The 23,204-nt window shown below is 39.9% G+C and overlaps 1 protein-coding gene and 1 long non-coding RNA gene across 2 annotated transcripts; both read right to left on the reverse strand.

Moving 5' to 3' along the window:
* Positions 1-1,005: 1,005 nt before the first annotated feature.
* LOC114242949 (putative G protein-coupled receptor Mth-like 3) lies at positions 1,006-18,773 on the reverse strand. Its single transcript, XM_089729226.1, has 8 exons — positions 18,309-18,773; positions 17,689-17,869; positions 16,896-17,063; positions 16,243-16,321; positions 8,398-8,588; positions 4,871-5,021; positions 3,008-3,193; positions 1,006-1,549 (listed from the first exon to the last, which is right to left on the reverse strand). The coding sequence occupies exons 1-8, from the start codon at positions 18,702-18,704 to the stop codon at positions 1,456-1,458; spliced, it is 1,446 nt and encodes a 481-aa protein (XP_089585352.1). The 5' UTR covers positions 18,705-18,773; the 3' UTR covers positions 1,006-1,455.
* Positions 9,935-14,148, reverse strand: LOC149502574 (uncharacterized). The gene is made up of 2 exons (XR_016323431.1): positions 12,273-14,148; positions 9,935-11,829 (listed from the first exon to the last, which is right to left on the reverse strand). It is a non-coding gene; the product is annotated as an uncharacterized LOC149502574 (long non-coding RNA).
* Positions 18,774-23,204: the final 4,431 nt, after the last annotated feature.

Raw genomic sequence — 23,204 nt, forward strand, 5'->3', positions numbered from 1 at the left:
ATAATGTATTTTTTAAGAAGATTTAATGTGGATTGCTTAAAATCTAATTTCTTTTTATTTATGATTTTAATTATCCCATCTTTAAAATACCATTAAATTTTATAATAACTATGTAAAAATGATATATTTTTTTCTATAGGTATTTCATTCGTATCCTTGAGAGCTCTAGTAGCTGGGCCGAAAATCGCCCATGTCCTTTACAAAACAAAACAATTAAAACAACCTCGTTCCCCGTGTTCCCGCTCTCAAGGGTAATCGTAAATCTAGTAAAACACTCGAATGTCCCCTAAGAGGGGATTTGCTAGAATTACGGAGATGTTTTTAGTGATTACGGGGTATTGAGTTATTTCACCGCAACTTTTGAGACATGCATGGTCTCTTGAAGTTTTCTCTTGAAATGGCATAAGAAATAAAATCAAGATATAAGAGATATTTAAAATAAATTGTCATCGGGTTTTGTATCAGATGAGAATGTAAGAGGCGTGCTTACGACGGTCCTAGCATGTACGTGTATGTATATGTTTATGTTATTTATGTGTGTAATTGTGTGAAAGTAAATTGATTAGAATGTACTCTTATGTAACCCACGTATGTAAAGCTCTCCCTCTTTAAAAACGGCTAGCTGGTAGATAACTCAATTGTTGAGTTAAGCTCGCCATTTTATAACTTTTCGTAATTATTGTAGGTATTGTATTAACTGTGTGTACAATAAAGAAGTTTCAATCAGTACACATAGATCTAACGATTGAAAAAATCGGAAAAGTAGTTCTTTTCTTGATGATTACATTGTTTGGTAAAGGCTTGGTACCTAAATGTTATCTTGTGAGTTAGTTATATCATTTAGAAATTATCAACTCATTTGACTATTCAATTGTTTCATTAGATTAAATGGCAAGGCATCCAACCACACCTCCTACATTTACTTTTTTTCGTCCTAATTACCAACAAATTATTGATGTGTCCAGGAGATTAGTAAAAAAAAGAAACAATTTACTCATAAATTCAGTGTGTTGTTTTGTTTTATTTTTGTTCTTATGTTGCATTTATTTTAATTTCAAAATATCGTTTTGGATGCTATCTTAAAATATTTTTTTGTCTTCGTTGTGGAGGGCGGATTTAATAGCCACTGGGATCGACACTATGTACCTACACCGAGTGTTATTATAGTCTATGGTAGCGAGACAGAAAGACTGCTATATCCATAGAGTTACTAGCTATAACTGAAACCTCCTTTTTTATTTGCCTAGATGGGTGGACGAGCTCACGGCCCACCTGGTACTAAGAACTCAGTAAAATTTTGCACTATTAATTATGTTGCTGAGGGAATCCCTTGGAGTAGTGGGTAACATGGCGGTAGCTATTACAGAAAAAAAAACATCTAATGGATCTTGATGATTCTTCGTAACCACAATATAAAAATCCATTGACAAAAGTAAAAGGTTTTATTTTACATTATTAATATCCAATTTGCGAACTTTGAATAGATGAGTTGGCCCTCTTTGAACGACTGATATGGAAATCAGACTGTCTTTTGCCCCTTTTCGTCCACCTGAAAGGATTTTTTTTAAATAATTAGGATCAGATATAAAACAACAAAATTAAAACTACTATTTTAACTTATTATTGCCGAAGCTTAGAATTTACAGTTTTCTTGGTCACCGATGAATTAAATTTGATAGTACTACATTTGAATACTGTTTCAACCTTGAAAATAGTTATAATTTAGTTTTTGATACGCGAGAACCTAGAAAAATAAAAAAGTAATAAAATCAAATAAAATGAAACTCTAATAAAACTAAATGAATTTCAAAAAATAAACAGTAGGTATATATAAGGAGTGAACACGTAATTCTTGAAGCCTAGATGGGATTACTACCCTAATGTAAGCGTAAATAATGTTCGTACATTGAACTAACAAGCAATAATTGTCGTCTAAAAAACTTTGTACGGTGTTATTCTTTCAACATATGAATTTTGTTACAAAAACGGTTTCTGTCCGCGAGATTTAAGCCAGGGCATAGTAGTATCGATAGATTTGAGTACTTAGGCGTCTTAAACTGTAGACCACATCGATTTAAAAATTCAGACGTCAATTCTCAAAATACAATACAAAATAATGGCTATAATTTTTAGAATCATTCTCAGCATTAGTGGGCTTTTTTAGCGTGGAAGGAAAGTTGTGTGAACTATTTTATTTTGTTAACTTATTGTTTCTTCAGGTTTAAATGTGTAATAACGGTGGTTTATGGACTGTTTAGACTTCGCTTAAAGGTCTCGATGTCAGGCCATGTTATCTTAACAAAAAAGGGGTGTAGTTTTATTTTTCGAAATTATCTTACCAACAGACACTTTTTCATATTATAGGTATATTCTGTTGTTTGAAATATAATATGGAGCGAACAATAATTTGCATGTGACTTATTTAAGATTGTAATCAATTCGAATGAAATTATTATTATTATTAATTTTTTTTTATTGCTTAGATGGGTGGACGAGCTCACAGCCCACCTGGGGTTAAGTGGTTACTGGAGCCCATAGACATCTATAACGTAAATGCGCCACCCACCTTGAGATATAACTTCTAAGGTCTCAAGCATAGTTACAACGGCTGCCCCACCCTTCAAACCGAAACGCATTACTGCTTCACGGCTGAAATAGGCAGAGTGGTGGTACCTACCCGTGCGGACTCACAAGAGGTCCTACCACCAGTAAAATTAAAATAAAAGTAGATGAGAATGGATGAAATAAAATCTCAGTAAAATGCTAGTTATTTTCTGAGACTTTTGTGACCTTTTCAAAAGAAGCTGACCAGCCACATCCAACGACATTGTTTCACCTTCCAATATTCTCATGATAGAAAAATTCAAAACTAGAGATGGGCATCTGTGCCGTCATCAATAGGTGTCATCATCAAATAAATAAATAAACCTGGAGCTAATAATATGTTCATATTAGATTATAACGTAGACGTAATAAATGAAAATAGAAAAAAAAATTGGATAATTACCGTTTGGTCAACTGTTCAAATGTGTTTCTTGAACAAACGAAGAAGATGAAAATAACAAATCCAAGGGATCGGTTGTAAAAATCAAATATTTCGACAAGCCAATCTGGGAACTCGTATGACTGAGCCAATTCCAGCAGCCAGTTAAAACCCATTAAAGCAGAGAGTTTGAAGAACATAAATCTGGATCTGAAAAAAAAAACCTTGCTTTAAACAGCTTATTTCTGGTTCTGGTCAGTGTGTGGAGTAAATAGTAGAAACAGTTCACCCTTCACATTAATAATGTCCACGAAATTGTGTGACGGCGTCAATGATAATCTTTATATGATATATTTCTTCTGTGCATGTGTTTGTCACTGAACTCCTCGTAAACGGCTGGACCGATTTGAATGATTTTTTTTGCATGTTTTTGGGTGGCACCCTGAATGGTTTAGATTCACAAATCAGCCCGGCAGATGGCGCTGCAGTCGGTGTATATTTTATTTATCTTTCTGAGAAATAATTTATATGACAAAACAACTTTTGCCGGGCCAGCTAGTTTATATATATGAAAGGTTTTTTTTGTCATCCTTCTACATCAAACTAAAAATACGTTTCCTGATTTCTGTTTGGTATTTTATTTGCGATTGTATACATAATGTTGTTTATAAAATCCATGTCTGAATTAAGCTCGCCTTACCGTTAACGTTAATATAGAAAACAGCTCTTTATTTAACCCACATGTACCCTAGAGATACAATATTTCCGGGCCCCTTACATAAAACTAAAATGTTTGGCAACATCGCGGCCTAGTTGACAGGGGCTTATGAAACACCAAGGGGCCGCGACACGGAGTTTGAGCGCCACTGGTACGAATCATAATAACGAAATTTAAGGCGATTCCAAAATACAATATATTAAAAACGGCAAACGTTGCGAATTGACAAACTCCTTTAATGGTTCTGATTGCCGTTATAGAGGAGTAGTGGTTTGCCTGATAGTATGTGATTACAGACATATTTAGATTTTCGGTTCATTGCTATATATATGGGATACCTATCAGCGACGCACTCCACCGGGCTGCAGGGCGGGATCGATGGAGACAGTTGGTTGACGAAATCGGACGGAGTCACGATCCTCAGCAGTGAGGAACCGATCGAAGAGAGAGAGAGAGAGCTATATATATACAAATGCAAGGTGTTGGGTGTTCTGAAGCACCGATACGACAGCATGCGGCATTGTAATTTTTAAGACATAAGTCCAAGTGTAGGATCTTTTCGCCGCGCTGAGGATTCCAGCAGTTAGAAGAATTTTTTATTGACTTTATAGGCAGTAGTAGTAGTAGTAGTAGTAGTAGTAGTAGTGTAGTTGTTGTTGTTGTAGGTACAGCCCACCAAAGGAAAATGGTCATCGTCGCCTATAGACATTAACAACGCTAATAGAATAGCCAAGCTGAGGCTTATTACGTTTCCTCATCATCATTATCCTGCCCTTCTCCCAGTTACCTGGGGTCGGCGCAACATGTTTTCTACTTCCATACTCTTATAACTTTTCCTAGTTCACTATAAATTAATATTAAGTTACTAGCTGACCCGGCAGACTTCGTAGTGCCTGAATCGATAAAAAAAAGACCTAATCTTTTGTATAAAATAAACTTAAAACAAACAAAAGGAATCCGTCCGACAGGGGACACATCAAAGGAAAAACAAAATTGTTATTTTTATTTAATTCCAATCATTTTCATATTTATCTACCTTTTAAACCTCCTCTGAACTGACTTCCACAAATAATTCAAAACCAAAATTAGCCAAATCGGTCCAGCTGTTCTCGAGTTTTAGCGAGATTAACCAATTAATTTTTATATATATAGATATATAAATTACTCACTTCTTTTCGTGTGTAAGAATTGATTCTTTCAATGTCTTCTTGCTAGTTCTCGTCGATGATTTTATGTTGAATAGAGTGAGTCCAAAAAATACCATGTTAGATATAGTTATGATTAGAAGAGGCATGTGCACGTAGTACGTCAATGCTTGATCTGTAATTGTAACTAATTTAATACATGTTATAAAGTGTGCAACTCACTAAACACATTTAGATAATAAATAAATAACTAGGAACAATGACGCAAGGTCATCTGGCCCCAAATTAGGATTCCCTGCGTTATGGGTACCAAAGACTGACGTACATATTAATATACGTTTAAATAATAATATATACATAAATAAATAAATTACCAGACAAGGAATAAAAAAGTCTGTTTATCAAACGAATGTTTGCCCGATCTGGGAATCGAACCTACGACTCTGGGCGCAACAATCAGGGGCGTTAATTACTACACTGGCAAGATAGTCAGTTATATTCAATTTCAAAATATTCTCCATTTCACATGCAAACTTATTTAATTTTAAAAACTGATTATACTGAACAGATACCTATGTGTTTAAATAAAATAAAAAAATAACAATATTAGTTGCTTCCAGTTTGCGTTAAGCTTATCTGACAGCAAACGCGTCAAACTAACTGATCACTGATCAATGGATATCATAATTTTACAAAACATAACAAATAACCTAATTTATAACCTAACTTCTGCCAATTAACTCTGTCAATGCCGGACCGGTTCAGTTGAAGTTCGAACTTTCAACCGTAAAACAGTCAACAACGAATGTCTGGCGGTGGTTAATGAGCCGGACCCAAATAAAGCTTCAGCGGCCTCCAAGAACTAAATCTCTTCCAAAAGCACTGCAGTGGAAGGACGCGGGAAGCTACCATGTGTATTTTCCCAAGAAAGCTTCACGAGGCCACGACCCTCAGTATTAAGGATTATTGAAGCAAAGAGGAGGAGAAAGAACCAAACCTACCCTGAATAGTGTATCTTAATGTGTATCATAGTGTATCTTACTTATTAAATCCGGTCATCGTCCTCGTCGAACCCGTCGCTTGCGACGAAGGGCTCGACGAGCGTATTAACCCATAGACACAGCCCACTGAGTTTCTCGCCGGATCTTCTCAGTGGGTCGCGTTTCCGATCCGGTGGTAGATTTTGCGAAGTACAGCCCTTGCTAGGGTCAGCGTTAGCAACTCTCCGGATTGAGCCCCGTGAGCTCACCTACGAACTTTATGGTGAAGCTGAAATAGCCTCTCAAGGCTATCAGCAAAGGTAGGAAAAAAAAAACTTATTAAAAAGAATTTGCATAAACGCCTGCCTTCAAGATTTCTCAGCATTATATCTGCTAAGGTAATTCCTATTGCGGCTATTTTACACACTATAGCAAAAGTAGCCTCTCAGCTTTTAATGAACTAAGTACAATTTTAGTTAGGGAAGGTAAATAGTTACAATAAACTAAGCTGAAGCCATTGCAAACGTGTAAATCTATATTGTGTTTATTATTCGTTTAATTATTACCAGTTTGTTATTTCCCAATGATAACAGCAGGTGAGTATGACGCAATGTGATGCCATTTATTATTCGTCCACTTCTATTGTAACATCGATGCGTCATTATAAATAAAATTGTTATTATTAAGGGAAAAAAATACCGCCTTCCAACAGTAGATTTTGTAAAAATTTGACAAGCGGCAAATATTTTGGTTGAGAAATTTTAATTTAAAATAGAGAACGCGAGGCCGAAATAACATTGTCATCAACAAAGAAGATGATTGGCGCATAACCACTTTTAACACTTTTATTGTGAAAATGAAACTGAAAGACAAATTGCCATACTTTTTTTATTGCTTAGTTGGGTAGTACGACCCCATGGCCCCTATGATGTTAAAGTGGTTACTGGAGCCCATAGACATCTACAACGTAAATGTGCCACCCACCTTGAGATTTATGTTTTAAGGTCTCAAGTATAGTTATAAGTTACAACGGCTGCCCCACCTTCAAACTGAAATGCATTACTGCTTCACGGCAGAAATAGGCAGGGCGGTGGTACCTTCTCGTGCGGACTCACAAGATGTCCTACCACCAGTAAAAGGTTACCTTAAGATACCCTTAGTCGGTTCTACGTTTTTCTTTCCCTACTTAATCATTGGTAGCCTAAGAGCTATTCCAACTGCGCACGATTAAGTGAGCTCACGGGCAATACCGTCTTTACCATAAGGGCACACGGGGCCCGTGCCCAGGGCCCCCATTCTCAGGGGGCCCCGAAAGACCGACAATTTCTCTCACACGTTTATTCTCAAAACATTTTTGTCGGGCACATTACACTTTTTTCAGAAATCAGTAATCAGAAGGTATTTACAAGGCATATACTATGCCTATAATAGAAGATTTTGCTCAACAGAAATCCCGAAAGAAACCGTTATCGAAATCGTAACAAAAAAACCAGCAGTATTCTAATGTCATTAATGACATATTATATCATACTGTATTTGATTATCTATAATAAATGATGACTCATACTCAGTAAAAAAATGTTATTATAATTCGCTTTTTTTACTTTCCAAAAGGGCCTCAAATTCTTGTGTGCCCAAGGGCCCCATCCTAGTTTAAGACGTCCCTGCTCACGGGGCTCAATCTAAAAGGACTTGCTAACACTAGCTGTAGCAGTGCTTTGCTGAATATTACACCAGATCGGAATCCCGACCTACTGATAAGATCCGATAACAATATATGTCTAAGGGTCAGGTTGTACATCGAGCTCTTCGTCGCATTCGACATGTTCGATGAAAACGGTGACCGATGCTTGGGGTAACTAGGAGCACGGAAAGTAGATCGGGAGGATCTCATAGTTCATGTTAGGACAACGTCGGCCCTGCGTTGTACCGTTGCCTGGGAGATATAATTTGGAATTCTACGTGCAAGGAAATGCAAAGATCAATAAATGATTAATAAAAATCACTACAATAGACTCTTAATCCCTAATCGATGTCTTGATTTTGAAAAAGTTAACTTGACATTTCACAAAATGCCAAATTCGCAAAACGCGTCCTAATCTGTGTCGCACCTCTGTGAATATATATCTATTGTTTCTGGATAAATTCAGGACTGAGCAAACGATTCTAGATGAAAGTGCACTGCTATAGTGCCTTACGTACCACAGTGCCTTAACCACCAAACAGACATATTTAGATTTGGACTTGTTCTAATAATCAGCGAACCGTACATTTTTTAAATTCTAGCTACTAGAGGATTCTTTTGGTCAAGTGGTTTCGAAACGCAAAAATAAATATTTTGTTCATTTTGACTTGACTTTGATATTGTTTTTTAATTGATTTAATGTACATAATATTTTTAAACATAATATTTTAAAAAAAATATTAACATTCTGCATTCCTTCTCTATATTCCATAGAAGTGTAGGAAATTTCATAATCCTCCGTCGGCGCAATTTTCGTAAAAAACGGGTACAAAGTTTTTGCTTCACTTATTAATAAATAGATATAGATAAGTTCAAATATTATTTACCCGAATAAAAGCATAAATGTAATTCGGGGCTTCTAAACTTGTATTTCATGCCCAAGCTCAGTAGATCGATGCACAAAGCGATCGATGACATAATGAGCGGTATTCCGACAGCGTACAGACACCACATGCAGAATTGTTTTCGTTTACGGGAAGTTCGGCCGCTCATGCTAACCGTTAGAGATTTGAAGCTTCTGCAACAAAAAGTTCATTGTTATGTGGGGGGTGAGCAAGTCGACTCGCACATCTCATCACAGCTTTTTTTTTCCTACCTATGCTGATAGCCTTGAGAGCCTATTTCAGCTTCACCCTAACGTGTGAAGGTGAGCTCACGGGGCTCAAACCGGAGTGTTGCTAACACTGACCCTAGCAATCCGCTGGATTATTATTTATGGTCAGTTTTAGAGAGTACGGCTTGCTCTAAACGCCATAATTATTTGGAGTCCTTAAAACAATCCGTACGATTGGCAGTGAAAATTTTTCCCATGGAAAGAGTGCGTACTTCTATTGATAACTGGCTTCAACGTTTAAAGGACTGTATTGCAGCGAAGGAGACTTTTTTTTTCCCTACTTATGCTGATAGCCTTGGGGGCTATTTCAGCTTCGCCTTACATTTAAGTGAGCTCACGGGGCTCAAACCGGAGTGTTGCTAACACTGACCCTAGCAAGAGCAGTGCTTCGCAGAATCGACCACCAGATCGGAAACGCGACCCACTGAGAAGATCCGGCGAGAAACTCAGTGGGCTGTGTCTATGGGACAACACAGCACCGAAATCATACGATTTTACGTCACATCAGGTGATCCAGGTGCCGTGTGCAAAGCCAGTTAAACCACGCCCCCTGCAACATGTCGCCGGCGCATCTTATTTGTCGAAGTGGTAAAGACACAAGATGGCCACGCTTTGATCTATTGTTCTTCAGGCGGAGGACATGTTGAAAAGGGCGGCAACTCCTGCGCAAATTATTATTGAACAGTTCCAATTTCTACTATAAATACGATTGTGCCGTAATTGTGATGCAGACCATCTGGAATACTTCAGTTACATATATCTTTACACTGCCAGAGAGCCATTTAAAGTATAAAATTTAGAAAAAAAAAATTACTATAACAAAAAACTTCTTCAGGTATCATGAATGGGGTAGACTTATTTTAAATTGAATTAAAAACATATCAAAACGTTGATACTAATACCAAATAAAACGTACCTTTAATTATTACAACTAAAGGTCCAGCAGTAGTCGAAATTCGACTATAATTAAACGGAATTGTAAGTTTGTAACTATTATGATTGTGTTTTGTACTTCTATAATCACAAATTTCGCTAAAGATACACTATAAAAAAGAATTAATATAGACAAACAATATTTATCTATTCTCAATTTGACCACAGACGTCAAGAACAAAAGTTTGACAATAAATAGTATGCATGCGTCAAATACATGGTATGTAGTGTGTGTAATGTTTTCTTTATTGATTTAACGTATATGTAAGCTTGAGGGTAGACATTATCTTGTTGAACACCAAGTAAAACGATGTCACTTTTTGATTCCTGATTTAATCAACAATATGTTATCTTAACAATTCACTTTAACACTTGTCCAACTTTAACCAGTACGTACAACAGTCACTGAATCACACAACGTAACAACGATATAGTAAGTGCACCGGGCAAACGCAGTCGAACGAATGTTCATTTCAAGGCACGTTCCGCCTTTTTATACTAGCCGGCGCAGCTGGCTTATGAGTCACTTCTGTTGCAGCTGTTGTTTACGAGTGGAACGACACGGCCGGCGCACCTGGCTTGTGTGAGTCACTCCTATTGCACGTGCTATATAACATAAATATCGTTAACGCCGTCACGGCCATACTGACGTGCGCTCGTCCTCGTGCGCGCATTCTTATGGTATGTCTGTGAACAACAAACGTGTTCGTTCATCCTGACATTAACGGATGCAACTTAAAACGTGGTCTATGATATTAACAATCTAGTACGGTTCGGTTGGCATAATTCTTCAGAAAATCCTATACTGGCTATAAATAACCTTCAGACTGCTTACATACCTGGGCCAGTTCATTTAAAACTCTTCAGGTATGTAAGTATGTCCCTTTTAACTTAGACCGGAATTGTTATCCCTTCAGTTTTTCGAACTGGACCGGATAATGCTAGACCGAATCGCAATTCCTGTAGCTAATTGTTGTGGCTAATCTGGATGAAAATCCCTATAGCCAAGCCATTGGACCGGACAGACCCTTCAATGACTTCACACTTTTTTTTTTTTTTTTTTCTCTTTTTTTTTTTTTTGCTAGTCCGGATTAACATCTCTCTAGCCACATACAATTCTCTCTTTTTTTTTTTTTTTTTAATCTGCGTGTACGGTAGCGTTTGTTAAAACATTTCTTAAACCAGAACATTTATACGGAATTTCTTCAGAAATAGTGCGAGACCGACCATCGTTTTCTACATTTCCAACACCTGCACCTGAGGTGCCTGAGCTTATAGACATTGTATAACTACCCACAGACTATGTTTGCTGTATCGCTGGACAAAAATGTCGCTTCTATTGTCAGTGATAGAGTCGTCATCATTAATATCAGTTTCATGAACAAGATTAATTAACCCATCTGTGTACGCCGTCACGTCATCGTCACTATAATTTTCAGAAATTTCTAGTAGGCCTGATGGGCCTCGAGGTACTTCACGTAAGTTTTCATGGGGAAATTTGTACACTCTATTAGAACTATTTACATGTCTCAATTTATACCTATCGTTTTCCAAAACTGCAGTAATGTTGAAGGGACCTTTACATTTTCGGTCAACTTACGAAAACAAAATCCCCAGCGGAAAAGAGGTTGACTTTAGCTTTGCCTCGACTAAACCAAGCTTCTGTTTGTGCCCCTTTTTTTATGTTTTCGCCGGTCTTCGACCGTGCTAAATCAAGATCTAATCTAGAGGGATTATCACTCTGTTGAAACTTTAAGATATTTCAAGTGAACTACCCTGAACGGCAAACGTCTATTCTATTGGAGTAAACCTTGTTACTCGACAACGTGCACTATTAAGGGCGAGTTGAATATCCCCTAAGTGCTCTTACCATCATGATTGGTCTAAGTTACTTTCAGATCAAAGAGTGACTTGTTCATGAAACCGCTTACCATTGAATAAATTACTATGACTTTGTTTTATAAGACTACATTCTGACCCTGAATGGAACATAAAGGGGAAGCCAAAACCACTTATCTGTAACACACTGAAGCTCTGGAACACACGTTGACGTCTCTGGTTTCACCTGCCACAGCACCTGGAGCAGTGTCGTTTTTCTTCTTGTAGCGCATGGAACACCCAGAAGCTACATGACTCGCATCACCGCACACGTAACAGCTGACTTGCAGGCGAGAGCCGGGCGCCCACGGATGAGGAGGTTGTTCAGGTTTTGCTGGAATATCGAAAAAAGTTTGAGAGCAGTATCTGTCGCAACACCCTTCGGCACGATGCCCAGGTTTTCCGCAGAAATGGCAGCTTCCACGGAAAAAAACTTCGAGAGCGTTTTGGTTCTTTATCAGGATCTTCGTTTTTTCTTTTGAGGGTAAAGCCACGTAATGTGTGAAATAGACGATTTTTTGTGGTAATAACGACAGAGTTCAATTCCCGACGGATTCTTTCATCACACTGCGACAGTATTGATATAACAAATCCGGTGGCTATTTGTTCTGGCACATTAGCGTCGGGAATCTTCTTTATAAGTTGCCATAGCCGGATACCGGCTTCAGCTGGTCCCTTTTTGCTTTCCATTTCAAATTTAATAACCAGGTCGAAGTGGTCTTGCATCATTAGATAATTTTGTCAGCATCTCTTTAATAGTAGGCCAGGATATCTTACCAGGCTGTATTTTTGTGAGGCAAGTAGCAGCTCGAGCCTTAAGCGAATGTGTGAGAGTCAAAATCGACACCATTCAATACTTCAACTACTTTAAACGGCCCTTTAAACTTCGTATCTAATTTCGTTTGATTATGCTCTTCGTATTAATGTGTGGACGAGCTCACAGCCCACCTTGTGTTAAGTGGTTACTGGAACCCATAGACATCCACAGCGTAAACGCACCACACACCTTGAGATAGAAGTTCTAAGGTCTCAGTATAGTTACAACCGCTGCCCCACCCTTCAAACCGAAATACACCACTGCTTCACGGCAGAAATAGGCAGGGTGATGGTACCCGTGCGGTCGATGGCACTATACGGAGCACCCGTCTGGTGCCACGTCCTTACCCACGAGAACGTCGCCGCGCTGCGACGCCGGCAGCGCGCGATCGCAGTCAGAGTTATTCAATGATACCTCACAGTCTCCTACGAGGCGGCACGCCCTAGCGCAAGTGCAGCCGGAGCGCGGGGGCTCCAATATCGGCAGTCCGTGCTGGAGGTGTGGTCTCGTCGTTTGGCGGACCCGTCGGCTGGCCTCCGTACCGTCGAGGCGATCTGCCCGGTTCTCGCGGACTGGGTGGGCCGCGACCGCGGAAGTCTCACCTCCGGCTACCTGTGCAGACTCACAAGACATTTTACCACCATGCAAACTTCTTACCGCAACAAATCTTACCAGCCACCACGCAAACTACAATTTTACGGGTTCCACCTCTCTTACACGATGTTACTCCCACACTGAGGAAGCCAACCGCGAACAATTGTCAAGCACGCACAAGCACGCACTTCACCGGAAAAACCTGCATCCGCCAGCGGAACCCGAACACCGCCGCATCGCCAGACACGAACGCACCGGACGTCTTATCTTACAGGTCACGACGACTTCAGATGTGTCAATTTTTCTTCCCCACGGAAACTTGCTTGCTTTCTTGTTTGCTTGCTTGCTGGAGCCCGAAGTCATCGAACGTGTAGTGTTATTGGTATTGAATCTAGTAGATTCTAAAATTTCAGCGACAATTCACAGTCTCATGTCCTGGTTTACTGTACTAGTGCCGTGTAACTCTAGCAGTAGTCATTGGCTTAAAAACGATTCGTGTCGGAACTACCCACTCGTCATGACAGATCCATTATTGCGATCGAAGTTTCACTTGAGATTTGCACTTGCCTTAATTTCTTGCAATAGCTTGTTACGTGTTGTATTTCCGTTAGTAAATGCCATGTGATGAAGTCGACAGTCAAACTGGGCAACATGAGCCAGAACGTAAGATGTGACGATTTCTTCGTGGCTCAGATCTTCCATCGAGGTAACAGAGACGTTATTACACGACTTACGTATGCTGCATTCACGCTCTTGTGGCGTACCACTACTAGTATTCTGATTTGCATCATGTTTTTTTTGCTGTACTTCGAACATGTTCAAACACATCACGCCAGTGAGAGTAGAGTCCTGATCTCACTTCTGATGTAAGCTTGAGGGTAGACATTATCTTGTTGAACACCAAGTAAAACGATGTCACTTTTTGATTCCTGATTTAATCAACAATATGTTATCTTAACAATTCACTTTAACACTTGTCCAACTTTAACCAGTACGTACAACAGTCACTGAATCACACAACGTAACAACGATATAGTAAGTGCACCGGGCAAACGCAGTCGAACGAATGTTCATTTCAAGGCACGTTCCGCCTTTTTATACTAGCCGGCGCAGCTGGCTTATGAGTCACTTCTGTTGCAGCTGTTGTTTACGAGTGGAACGACACGGCCGGCGCACCTGGCTTGTGTGAGTCACTCCTATTGCACGTGCTATATAACATAAATATCGTTAACGCCGTCATATATTTTATGCATTATTTAAAAAAATATTAGCATTGTGCACTTCTTCTCTATATCTATACTAATATTATAAAGAGGAAAGATTTGTTTGTTTGTTTGTTTCGAATAGGCTCCGAAACTACTGGACCGATTTGAAAAATTCTTTTTCCATTAGAAGCCGACATTGTCCCTGATGAACATAGGCTACTTTTTTTTATTTTCTTTTATATATTTTTTTTGGTTTCATGTGTGTTTTAATGTTTCCGAAGCGAAGCGAGGGCGGGTCGCTAGTTCTCTATAAGTGTGGAAAATTTCATAATCCTCCGTCCGCGCAATTTTCGTAAAAAGGGATACAAAGTTTTTGCTTCACGTATTAATTATTACAATGATAAATGTCGCGTATTTTGGGATGATGGCTACCCGCCACACGTATTAAGCGAAATGTCGCTTAAACCAAATTGTCTTTCACCCTTCGATATTAAATACTTACTATTATTATAGAGCGCTTTATCGGGGCAAAGTAAATGGCACCAGACCGCCAGGTTATTGCTGGTGGTAGGACCACTTGTGAGTCCGCGCGGGTGGGTACCACCACCCTGCCTATTTCTGCCGTTAAGCAGTAATGCGTTTCGGTTTGAAGGGTGGGGCTGCCGTTGTAACTATACTTGAGACCTTAGAACCTATATCTCAAAGCGGGTGGCGTATTTACGTTGTGGATGTCTATGGGCTCCAGTAACCACTTAACACCAGGTGGGCTGTGAGCTCGATGTTTGCCTATGCGATGGACCGACCAAGTCAAGTTGGTGGTTATTCGTCAGACACATAACATCTACTCACAGCAATGATACTGACCGACGACCACGACCGCTCTGACACGAGGGATACGACAAAGAAATATTTTTATTTTTTATTTATTGCTTAGATGGATGGACGAGCTCACAGCCTACCTGGTGTTAAGTGGTTACTGGAGCCCATAGACATCTACAACGTAAATGCGCCACCCATCTCGAGATATAAATTCTAAGGTCTCAGTATAGTTACAACGGCTACCCCACCCTTCGAACCGAAACGCATTACTGCTTCACGGCGGAAATAGGCAGGGAGGTGGTACTTACCCGTGCGGACTTCCAAGAGGTCTTACAATATATACATACTTAAGTCTGATTGTATTATTAGATGTATGCTTATATGCCGTATATCCATACGTAATGTATCGATTACAGAGGTGTGCCGTCGGTCGTAACAGTTTTAATTATAATGCCTATTAATTAGTCCCGATCTTGCCAATTCTTGACTTTTTTTATTATGATTCAAGTATTAATGGCGGCCCGGAGGCCTTTCCAGTTTCACCAGGACAGGTGGGCGAGCAAAGGCCCAGCCAGGAGGGGTGGAAAGACCTAACAATTCAAGAGCAGCTGCTTCGCGAATGAATCTACTACCGGATCGGAATCGCGACTCGCTGAGAAGATCCGGCGAGAAACTCAGCGAGCTGATGCATGGGTTACGTTGCACGTCGAACTCTTTGTCGAGTTCGACGAGTACGGTTACCGAGGTCCCTTAGCCTGCGCCTAGTGTTAGAGCTATAGGCGTCTAATGCATGAGCTATTGGATCTGATGGATCCGTAAGGACGTGTCTAGGGCGACGACATTGACTTGCTCCTGCGTGATCAAGATTCGGGGATATTCTTGACTATCAATTATAGTACGAGCATAACAATACAGTTATAGCTTCGTCCACGGGTTTGAAAGTGTGTGACTGCATTCAGGTTATGTTCGGGTATTATTAATACAAATGACTTGATAATGACCTTTTTTACTGGTGGTAGGACCTCTTGCGAGTCCGCACTGGTAGGTACGACCACCCTGCCTATTTCTACCGTGAAGCAGTAGTGCGTTTCGGTTTGAAGGCTGGGGCAGCCGTTGTAACTGTACTGAGACCTTATATCTCAAGGTGGGTGGCGCATTTACATTGTAGATGTCTATGGGCTCCAGTAACCATTTAACACCAGGTGGGCTGTGAGCTCGTCCACCCATCTAAGCAATAAAAAATAAAAAATAAAATGAGCAGTGTGGGGTCTACGCTTCTGGGTATATTTTCAAAATGAAATAGGGTAAATACCTGAATTTTTGCCAAATATGATATGACCCGACGTTTATCCAGAATATGTTGCTCAATATTACGAAGTATTTGACAGTACCTGAAAGTAGAACTTCGCTTATTTACTTATCCGAATTTTGCTTTTATAGAAAAACTAGCGGCCCGCTCCGGCTCCGCTCGGGTGCTTAACAAAAATTTCAACGATATTTGACGTTGTTTTATTTTTAAAATAAAAGAACACTTATTACGGCATAACTATAATAGTTAGACATATTATGCTGTCGCGTCACTTTTTGTGAATATTAAGTTCTACAAAGTCGTAGTTCACTTATTTTATTCTATCATCAATAGTTTTCGCAGGGCACGCGATCTAAAGAATATTTTAGGTATTTTTTTTACACCTTGGGTTACATTATTGGAGTTTTAGAAGGGATTCTTATTTTAAAAAAAAAAAGATTATAGCCTATGTCACTTGGGAATAGTGTAGCTTCCAAACAGTGAAAGAATTTTTCAAATCGGTTTAGTACTTTCAGAGCCTATTCAATACAAACAAACAAATCTTTCCTCTTTATAATATTAGTATATATATAGAAAAATATAGGGTGTGAATTAACGAAAAATTTAATTATTTTTAAATATACAGATATCTAACATACAGATAACATAGAACATACCTAACCAACTGCAATACTTTGTCAATGTGCTGATTAGTTGAATCAAATACATTATGAAGAGGCTTATCATCTGCGCCATAAAAGCTTTGTCTTTGTTAATCTTGTATTTACCAATTAAGAAATTAATTATAATACCTAACAAAAGAAATACGCAGCTTGTTGCGTGTGCTGAAAAAGAAGTCATCATTATTAGAATTGAATTCCAAACAGTGGCGTCTGTAACAAAATGCGGTGAGTTCTGTGACCTAAAATAGTCGTGTCAGGATGAGGCAGGGTCAAAAATTAGGACCACTAAGCTTAGATATTGTAAGCCTAAAGCCGTCTAAGATTCCGTTAGATCATAAGTTTATTGGTTTTAATTTCCGTCTCCATATTTTTGTTTTATTTTTTTAAGCTGTATATCCACGTCCCTTTCTGGCTAAATATATAATTTACCACTATTCAACCCACTGAGTTTTTCGCCGGATCTTTTCAGCGAGTTGCTATTCCGATCCGGTAGTAGATTCAGCGAAGCACTCTTTCTAGCTCTTTCTAGCAATTCTCTCAGGTTGAGCTCGTGAGCTCACCTACCGATCCGCGTGAAGTTGGAGTAGCCCCTTATGCTATCAACTATTAGTTAGGAAAAAAACCCACCATTACTTATACAAGAAAAGATCCTTCATCTATATAGTTAAAGTCACCTATATAGTCCTTCCTATATAGTCCGTCATCTATATAGTCCTTCATCTATAAAGTTAAAAGATACTTCATCTATTCGTTCCCGCGGGTGGAAATCTATTATATAGTTACTTACCTATTGTTTGCAATATAACCTGTAATGATGTGAGTTCAGCATTCGATATATTACCACGAACAAAATATACCGGACTCAATCCATTCCTTTCTATAATGTCATAACAGAATGTCAACATTTCGTACTCCTGCCATCTTTTATCGGAAAATTCGTATAGTGCTTCTTTGGCGAGCTTACCATTCTGTAAAGAAATAAAAATTTAGTTTAAATAAAGAACAAAAATAGCTTAGTTAGCTGCCACTATTAGGCGAACTCGTAGGACGATAGGATACTACTTATGCTTAAGGGGTGGTGAGATGTTTGAGAGATAAACAATATAAATTGGGTTAATTTTATAAGTTGACTACTGTACCCGTCCGCTTCGCTGGGCATTTAAAATTAACTGTATCAATTCTCACCCCCACAAAGATTCTCATCATTAACGCCCCCGCAACTAGTTTAGGGAGTCCAACACTTACATAAATATTAGCCTATCCTTTAAGTACATGTATTTTCTACATGGATACCAAGTTTCAAGTCAATCGGATGCATGGTTCAGTAGTTATAACGGAACATCCGTAAAAACCACTGTAGATTTATATATTAGTATAAATTGGTGCAACCCTGACAATATAGTTTACCTCTAAATTGTAATGTTTCAGAGACCTAGGATGCCACTGGTGATGGTAACAGTTTCTGTCTAGGTAAGTCTTGCTGTGCACCAGTTGGAAATTCTTAAGCGTGGTATTTGTGGCAGCTGTTCCGTTCTTGTAACCATTGCCATAGAACTTCATTAAACGATCGTTTTCCTCATTTGTGTCAGTTTTGACGCAAATTACAACGTGTGATTTGCCTTCGGGTCTCGTTGAGAACATTTCGTCTTTTTCGCAACACTTCGCAAGACAGGGTTCCTTTGGCGAGCATTCTTTTGCATCGAACACTTCCCCGGTGAGAAGATCCGTAAATTCAGTAACACACACTTTCGGATATGTATATCTCGATTGTAAAATAATCAGAAAGAAAACTTTTAAATGCATTTTTCAAAATAACTATACAGCCATCTGCATATACAGCAATACATGTATCTGCTGTCGTAAACGGCTCATTTCGGTTTGCTCAAAATAAGTTTAAACTAAAACAGGATAATTGACGAGGATAATGGCTATACATTAGCTAGGCATGCAGGCTTTACCCGCGACTATGTTCGTTTTTCTGTGGTCGTTCACGAAATGATGTCAATAGTAATTTAAAAAATATATATTAATAAATTTGTAATTTTAATTCTCTGTCGCATGACCCCGTTGTGGATTAAACCTTTATAGGAATCAAGCTTAATTAATTCCTTGGTTCGTTGAGAGATTTTGAACTGGTCTTACCTCTGCCTACAAAGTCTCTACGTCATTTTACAAGAAAATAAAACTTACGTTGCTGTAAATATAACACATAGACATAATAGTATGTAGAATGATTGACCAGGAATGCGAAATAACAGACAGTTGCTCTAGGTGAAGATATAGATCGCCATCGAATACAGAGACATCGAAAAAATCTCGATATATAAAAATGAATTGCTGTTCGTTAGTCTTGTTAAAACTCGTGAACGGCTGAACCGATGTGGCTAATTTTGTTCTTAAATTATTTGTGGAAGTCCAGAGAAGGTTTAAAAGGTAGATAAATACGAAAATGCTCGGAATTAAATGAAAATAACAATTTTGTTTTTCCTTACATGTGTCCCCCGTCGGACGGATTCCTTTTGTTTGTTTTAAGTTTATATTATACAAAAGCTTAGATATTTTATTTATCGATTGAGGCACTACGAAGTTTGCCGGGTCAGCTAGTAGCTAATAAATAAAGTAACTACATAGCAATATATAATCTAATAGTTTGGGGTTTTTCACTTTAGAGATAAACACCAACTACAATACGCACTATAATATGGAACTATTCATGCGTAATCATGAACGCTATACGACCGAAATGATGAGCTGTCATTTATTGGCCTCAAATGACGTCACTCGTAATGAAGTTGCGTTCAGTTGAGTTTTGTGGGGCCATATTGGACAATAAGAGCTCTTTCTTTTTATTCCTACCTAAGGGTAGCCTTGAGAGGCTATTCCAGCGTAACCTTAACTAGTAGGTGAGCTCACAGGGCTCAAACCTGACGACGTTGCTAACACGGACCCTAGCAAGAGCCGTGCTTCGCAGAATCTACCACCGGATCGGAAACGCGACCCACTGAGAAGATCCGGCGAGAAACTCAGTGGGCTGTGTCTGTGGGTTAATTCGTTCGTCGAGCTCTTCGCCGCAAGCGACGGGTTCGACGAGGACGGTGACCGGTGCTTGTGGTGCCTAAAAGCACCGTTAATGGATCAGGAGGATCCGTAATGACGTGCTTTGGGCGACGTCGACGGTTTACCATTCGGTCTACTGGGTCGGGTATGTAGTTTCCAGCGGCTACGATGAGAGTGTTCTCATGACGTGCCGCCTTCTCAAAATGGCGTAACGCCAACTACAATACGCACTATAATATGGAACTATTCATACGTAATCATGAACGCTATACGACCGAAATGATGAGCTGTCATTTATTGGCCTCAAATGACGTCACTAGTAATAAAGCTGCGTTCAGCTGAGTTTTGTGGGACAAAATTGGGCAAAAAGAGCTCTTTTTTTTATTCCTACCTAAGTTGGTAGCCTTGAGAGGCTATTCCAGCGTAACCTTAACTAGTAGGTGAGCTCACGGGGCTCAAACCTGACGACGTTGCTAACACGAACCCTAGCAAGAGCCGGGCTTCGCAGAATCCACCACCGGATCGGAAACGCGACCCACTGAGAAGATCCGGCAAGAAACTCAGTGGGCTGTGTCTGAGGGTTAATTTACTCGTCGAGCCCTTCGTCGCAAGCGACGGGTTCGACGAGAACGGTGACCAGTGCTTGAGGTAGCTAAAAGCACCGTTAATGGATCGGGAGGATCCGAGATGACGTGTTTTGGGCGACATCGACTGCTTTCCATTCTTTCCGCAGGATCGGGAATGTAGTTACCGGCGGCCACGATGAGAGGATTCTCGTGTCGTGCCGCTTTATCGAAGTGTAAGAGCTTTTGGTTGTTCTAGTTGCATCTAAGAATTACTTTAAGAGGCACAAAGTTGGATTAGTCCATTCAAATTATATATTTTTATTAATCAGATTCAACAGACAAACTCCGCTTCACGTACTATTAAATAGCCCGCTTATAATATCGCAGTTCTTAGAAGTCATGATGCATTCTACGGTCCACTTTGAACGTGAGGTTGAAGTCGTCGTGGCCTAAAGTACAAAGACGTCCGGTGCATTCGTATTGAGCGATGCATCGGTGTTCGAATCCCAGGCGGGTACCAATTTTTCCAATGAAGTACGTACTCAACAAATGTTCACGATTGACTTCCACGGTGAAGGAATAACATTGGTTTTTATTTCATTTTTTTTTTATTGTTTACATGGTTGGACGAGCTCACAGCCCACCTGGTGTTAAGTGGTTACTGGAGCCCGTGGCTTGGCTCTGCCCCTGGCATTGCTGAAGTCCATGGGCGACGGTAACCACTCACCATCAGGTGGGCCGTGCGATCGACTGCCTACAAGGGCAATAAAAAAAAATTTGATTACTATTAGACAAACCGTAAAAGTAATTTTAATTACTAACTAAATTAATTTATTCCTTCACCGTCGCAGATATCCGTGAAAGCTCGTTGCTACGTTTAAATTTAAAGCATTAAGCACACTGCACGTTTTCTTTGTATTCGGTATTTTAACGTACAACCACCCGGGTGTTCATACGGTAGAGGACTTTTTGGAGGGAACGCGAGGAGTGAAGTTGTGTGATTTGTTTTAATTTGTCTATTTAGTGTTTCTTCAGGTTTAAATGTGTAATAATGGTGGTTTATTAACTGTTTGATATCTGTGAAAGTGCACAAATGTGGGAAAATAAAACAAAGCCGCTGTACGTAACTTTTCGGGATCCTCCAAAAAGTCCACTGAAAAAATCTCAGTAAATGACCACTATTTTACTGAGATTATATGTCATCCCATATCATCTCATCTTATTTCATTTAATTTCATCCCAGTTGATTAATGTCTCAAATTAATCATCTTCATTTCATTTCATTTCACTCCATACATTATTCATAAAAATAAGAATAGGTATGAATTAAAATAAGACGTGACTTAAAGGTCTTAGTTACCAGGTCATAAAATCACTTAAAAAAATCATACGGTAGATTTTCATCCGAGTAAAAAGGGACGTGTAAACGAGACAGAGATATATTATGCGCCACTCCAACGTTAAAGTTTATTCGATTTGCTTGACAGTCCGTTGAGTATTCGTTTAAACGCATAAGCGGTGTACGTTTTTTTTTATTGCCCTTGTAGGTAGACGAGCATACGGCCCACCTGATGGTGAGTGGTTACCGTCGCCCATGGACTTCAGCAATGCCAGGGGCAGAGCCAAGCCGCTGCCTACCGCTTAATACTCTCCACAAGCCTCGTTTGAAGAAGGACATGTCATAGCGCTCGGGAAACACCGTGGAGGGGAGCTCATTCCATAGCCGGATGGTACGTGGCAAAAAAGACCTCTGGAAACGCACTGTGGATGACCGCAGTGGCTCCAGGTAGTTTGCAGTAGGTACTAACGACATATTGGGTATTATTCTATGCACAATTGTGCTTAGTGTACGTTTTTTAACGTTCTCGATAGCGTAAAAGTTAATCTAAATTTGTATGCAGTTGGAACAGCGCCCCTAACGGCAAGTAAAAGTTAACCTAAATTTGTATGCAGCGCCCCTAACGGCAAACGTAGGCAAACGATCCCATTCCATATTTTTTTTTTTTTTTTTTTTTTTCCTACCTTTGCTGATAGCCTTGAGAGGCTACTTCAGCGTACCCTAGCTTGTGTAGGTGAGCTCGCGGGGCTCAAACCGGAGAATTGCTAACACCGCCCTAGCAAGAGCAGTGCTTCGCAGAATCTACCACCGGATCGGAAGCGCGACCCACTGAGAAGATCCGGCGAGAAACTCAGTGGGCTGTGTCTGTGGGTTAATTCGCTCGTCGAGCCCTTCGTCGCAAGCGACGGGTTCGGCGAGGAGGGTGACCGGTGCTTGTATTGCCTAAAAGCACCGTTAATGGATCAGGAGGATCCGTGATGACGTGCTTTGGGCGACGTCGACGGTTTACCAAACGGTCTACAGGATCGGGTATGTAGTTTCCGGCGGCCACGACAAGAGGGTTCTCATGTCGTGCCGCCTTCTCAAAGTGGCGCAGCGATGCCGACTGTAGATACTTACTGACGGGGTCGAGCTCCAGGTCATCGTGGAGGTCCACGTTCCTCTGGAACCATGGTGCTCCGACGGCTATCCTGCAGAATCGGGATTGTATAACCTGAAGGGGTTTCAAGTTGGTGCGGGCCGCGTGAGCGAACACTACGCTTGCATACGTCATGACGGGGCGTATGCAAGTTTTGTAGAGGGTTACCTTATTACGGAGGGACAGTTTGCTTCGTCTACAAA

This window comes from Bombyx mandarina, chromosome 08 (assembly GCF_030267445.1).
Source record: "Bombyx mandarina strain Sakado chromosome 08, ASM3026744v2".
Classification (NCBI taxonomy): domain Eukaryota; kingdom Metazoa; phylum Arthropoda; class Insecta; order Lepidoptera; family Bombycidae; genus Bombyx; species Bombyx mandarina.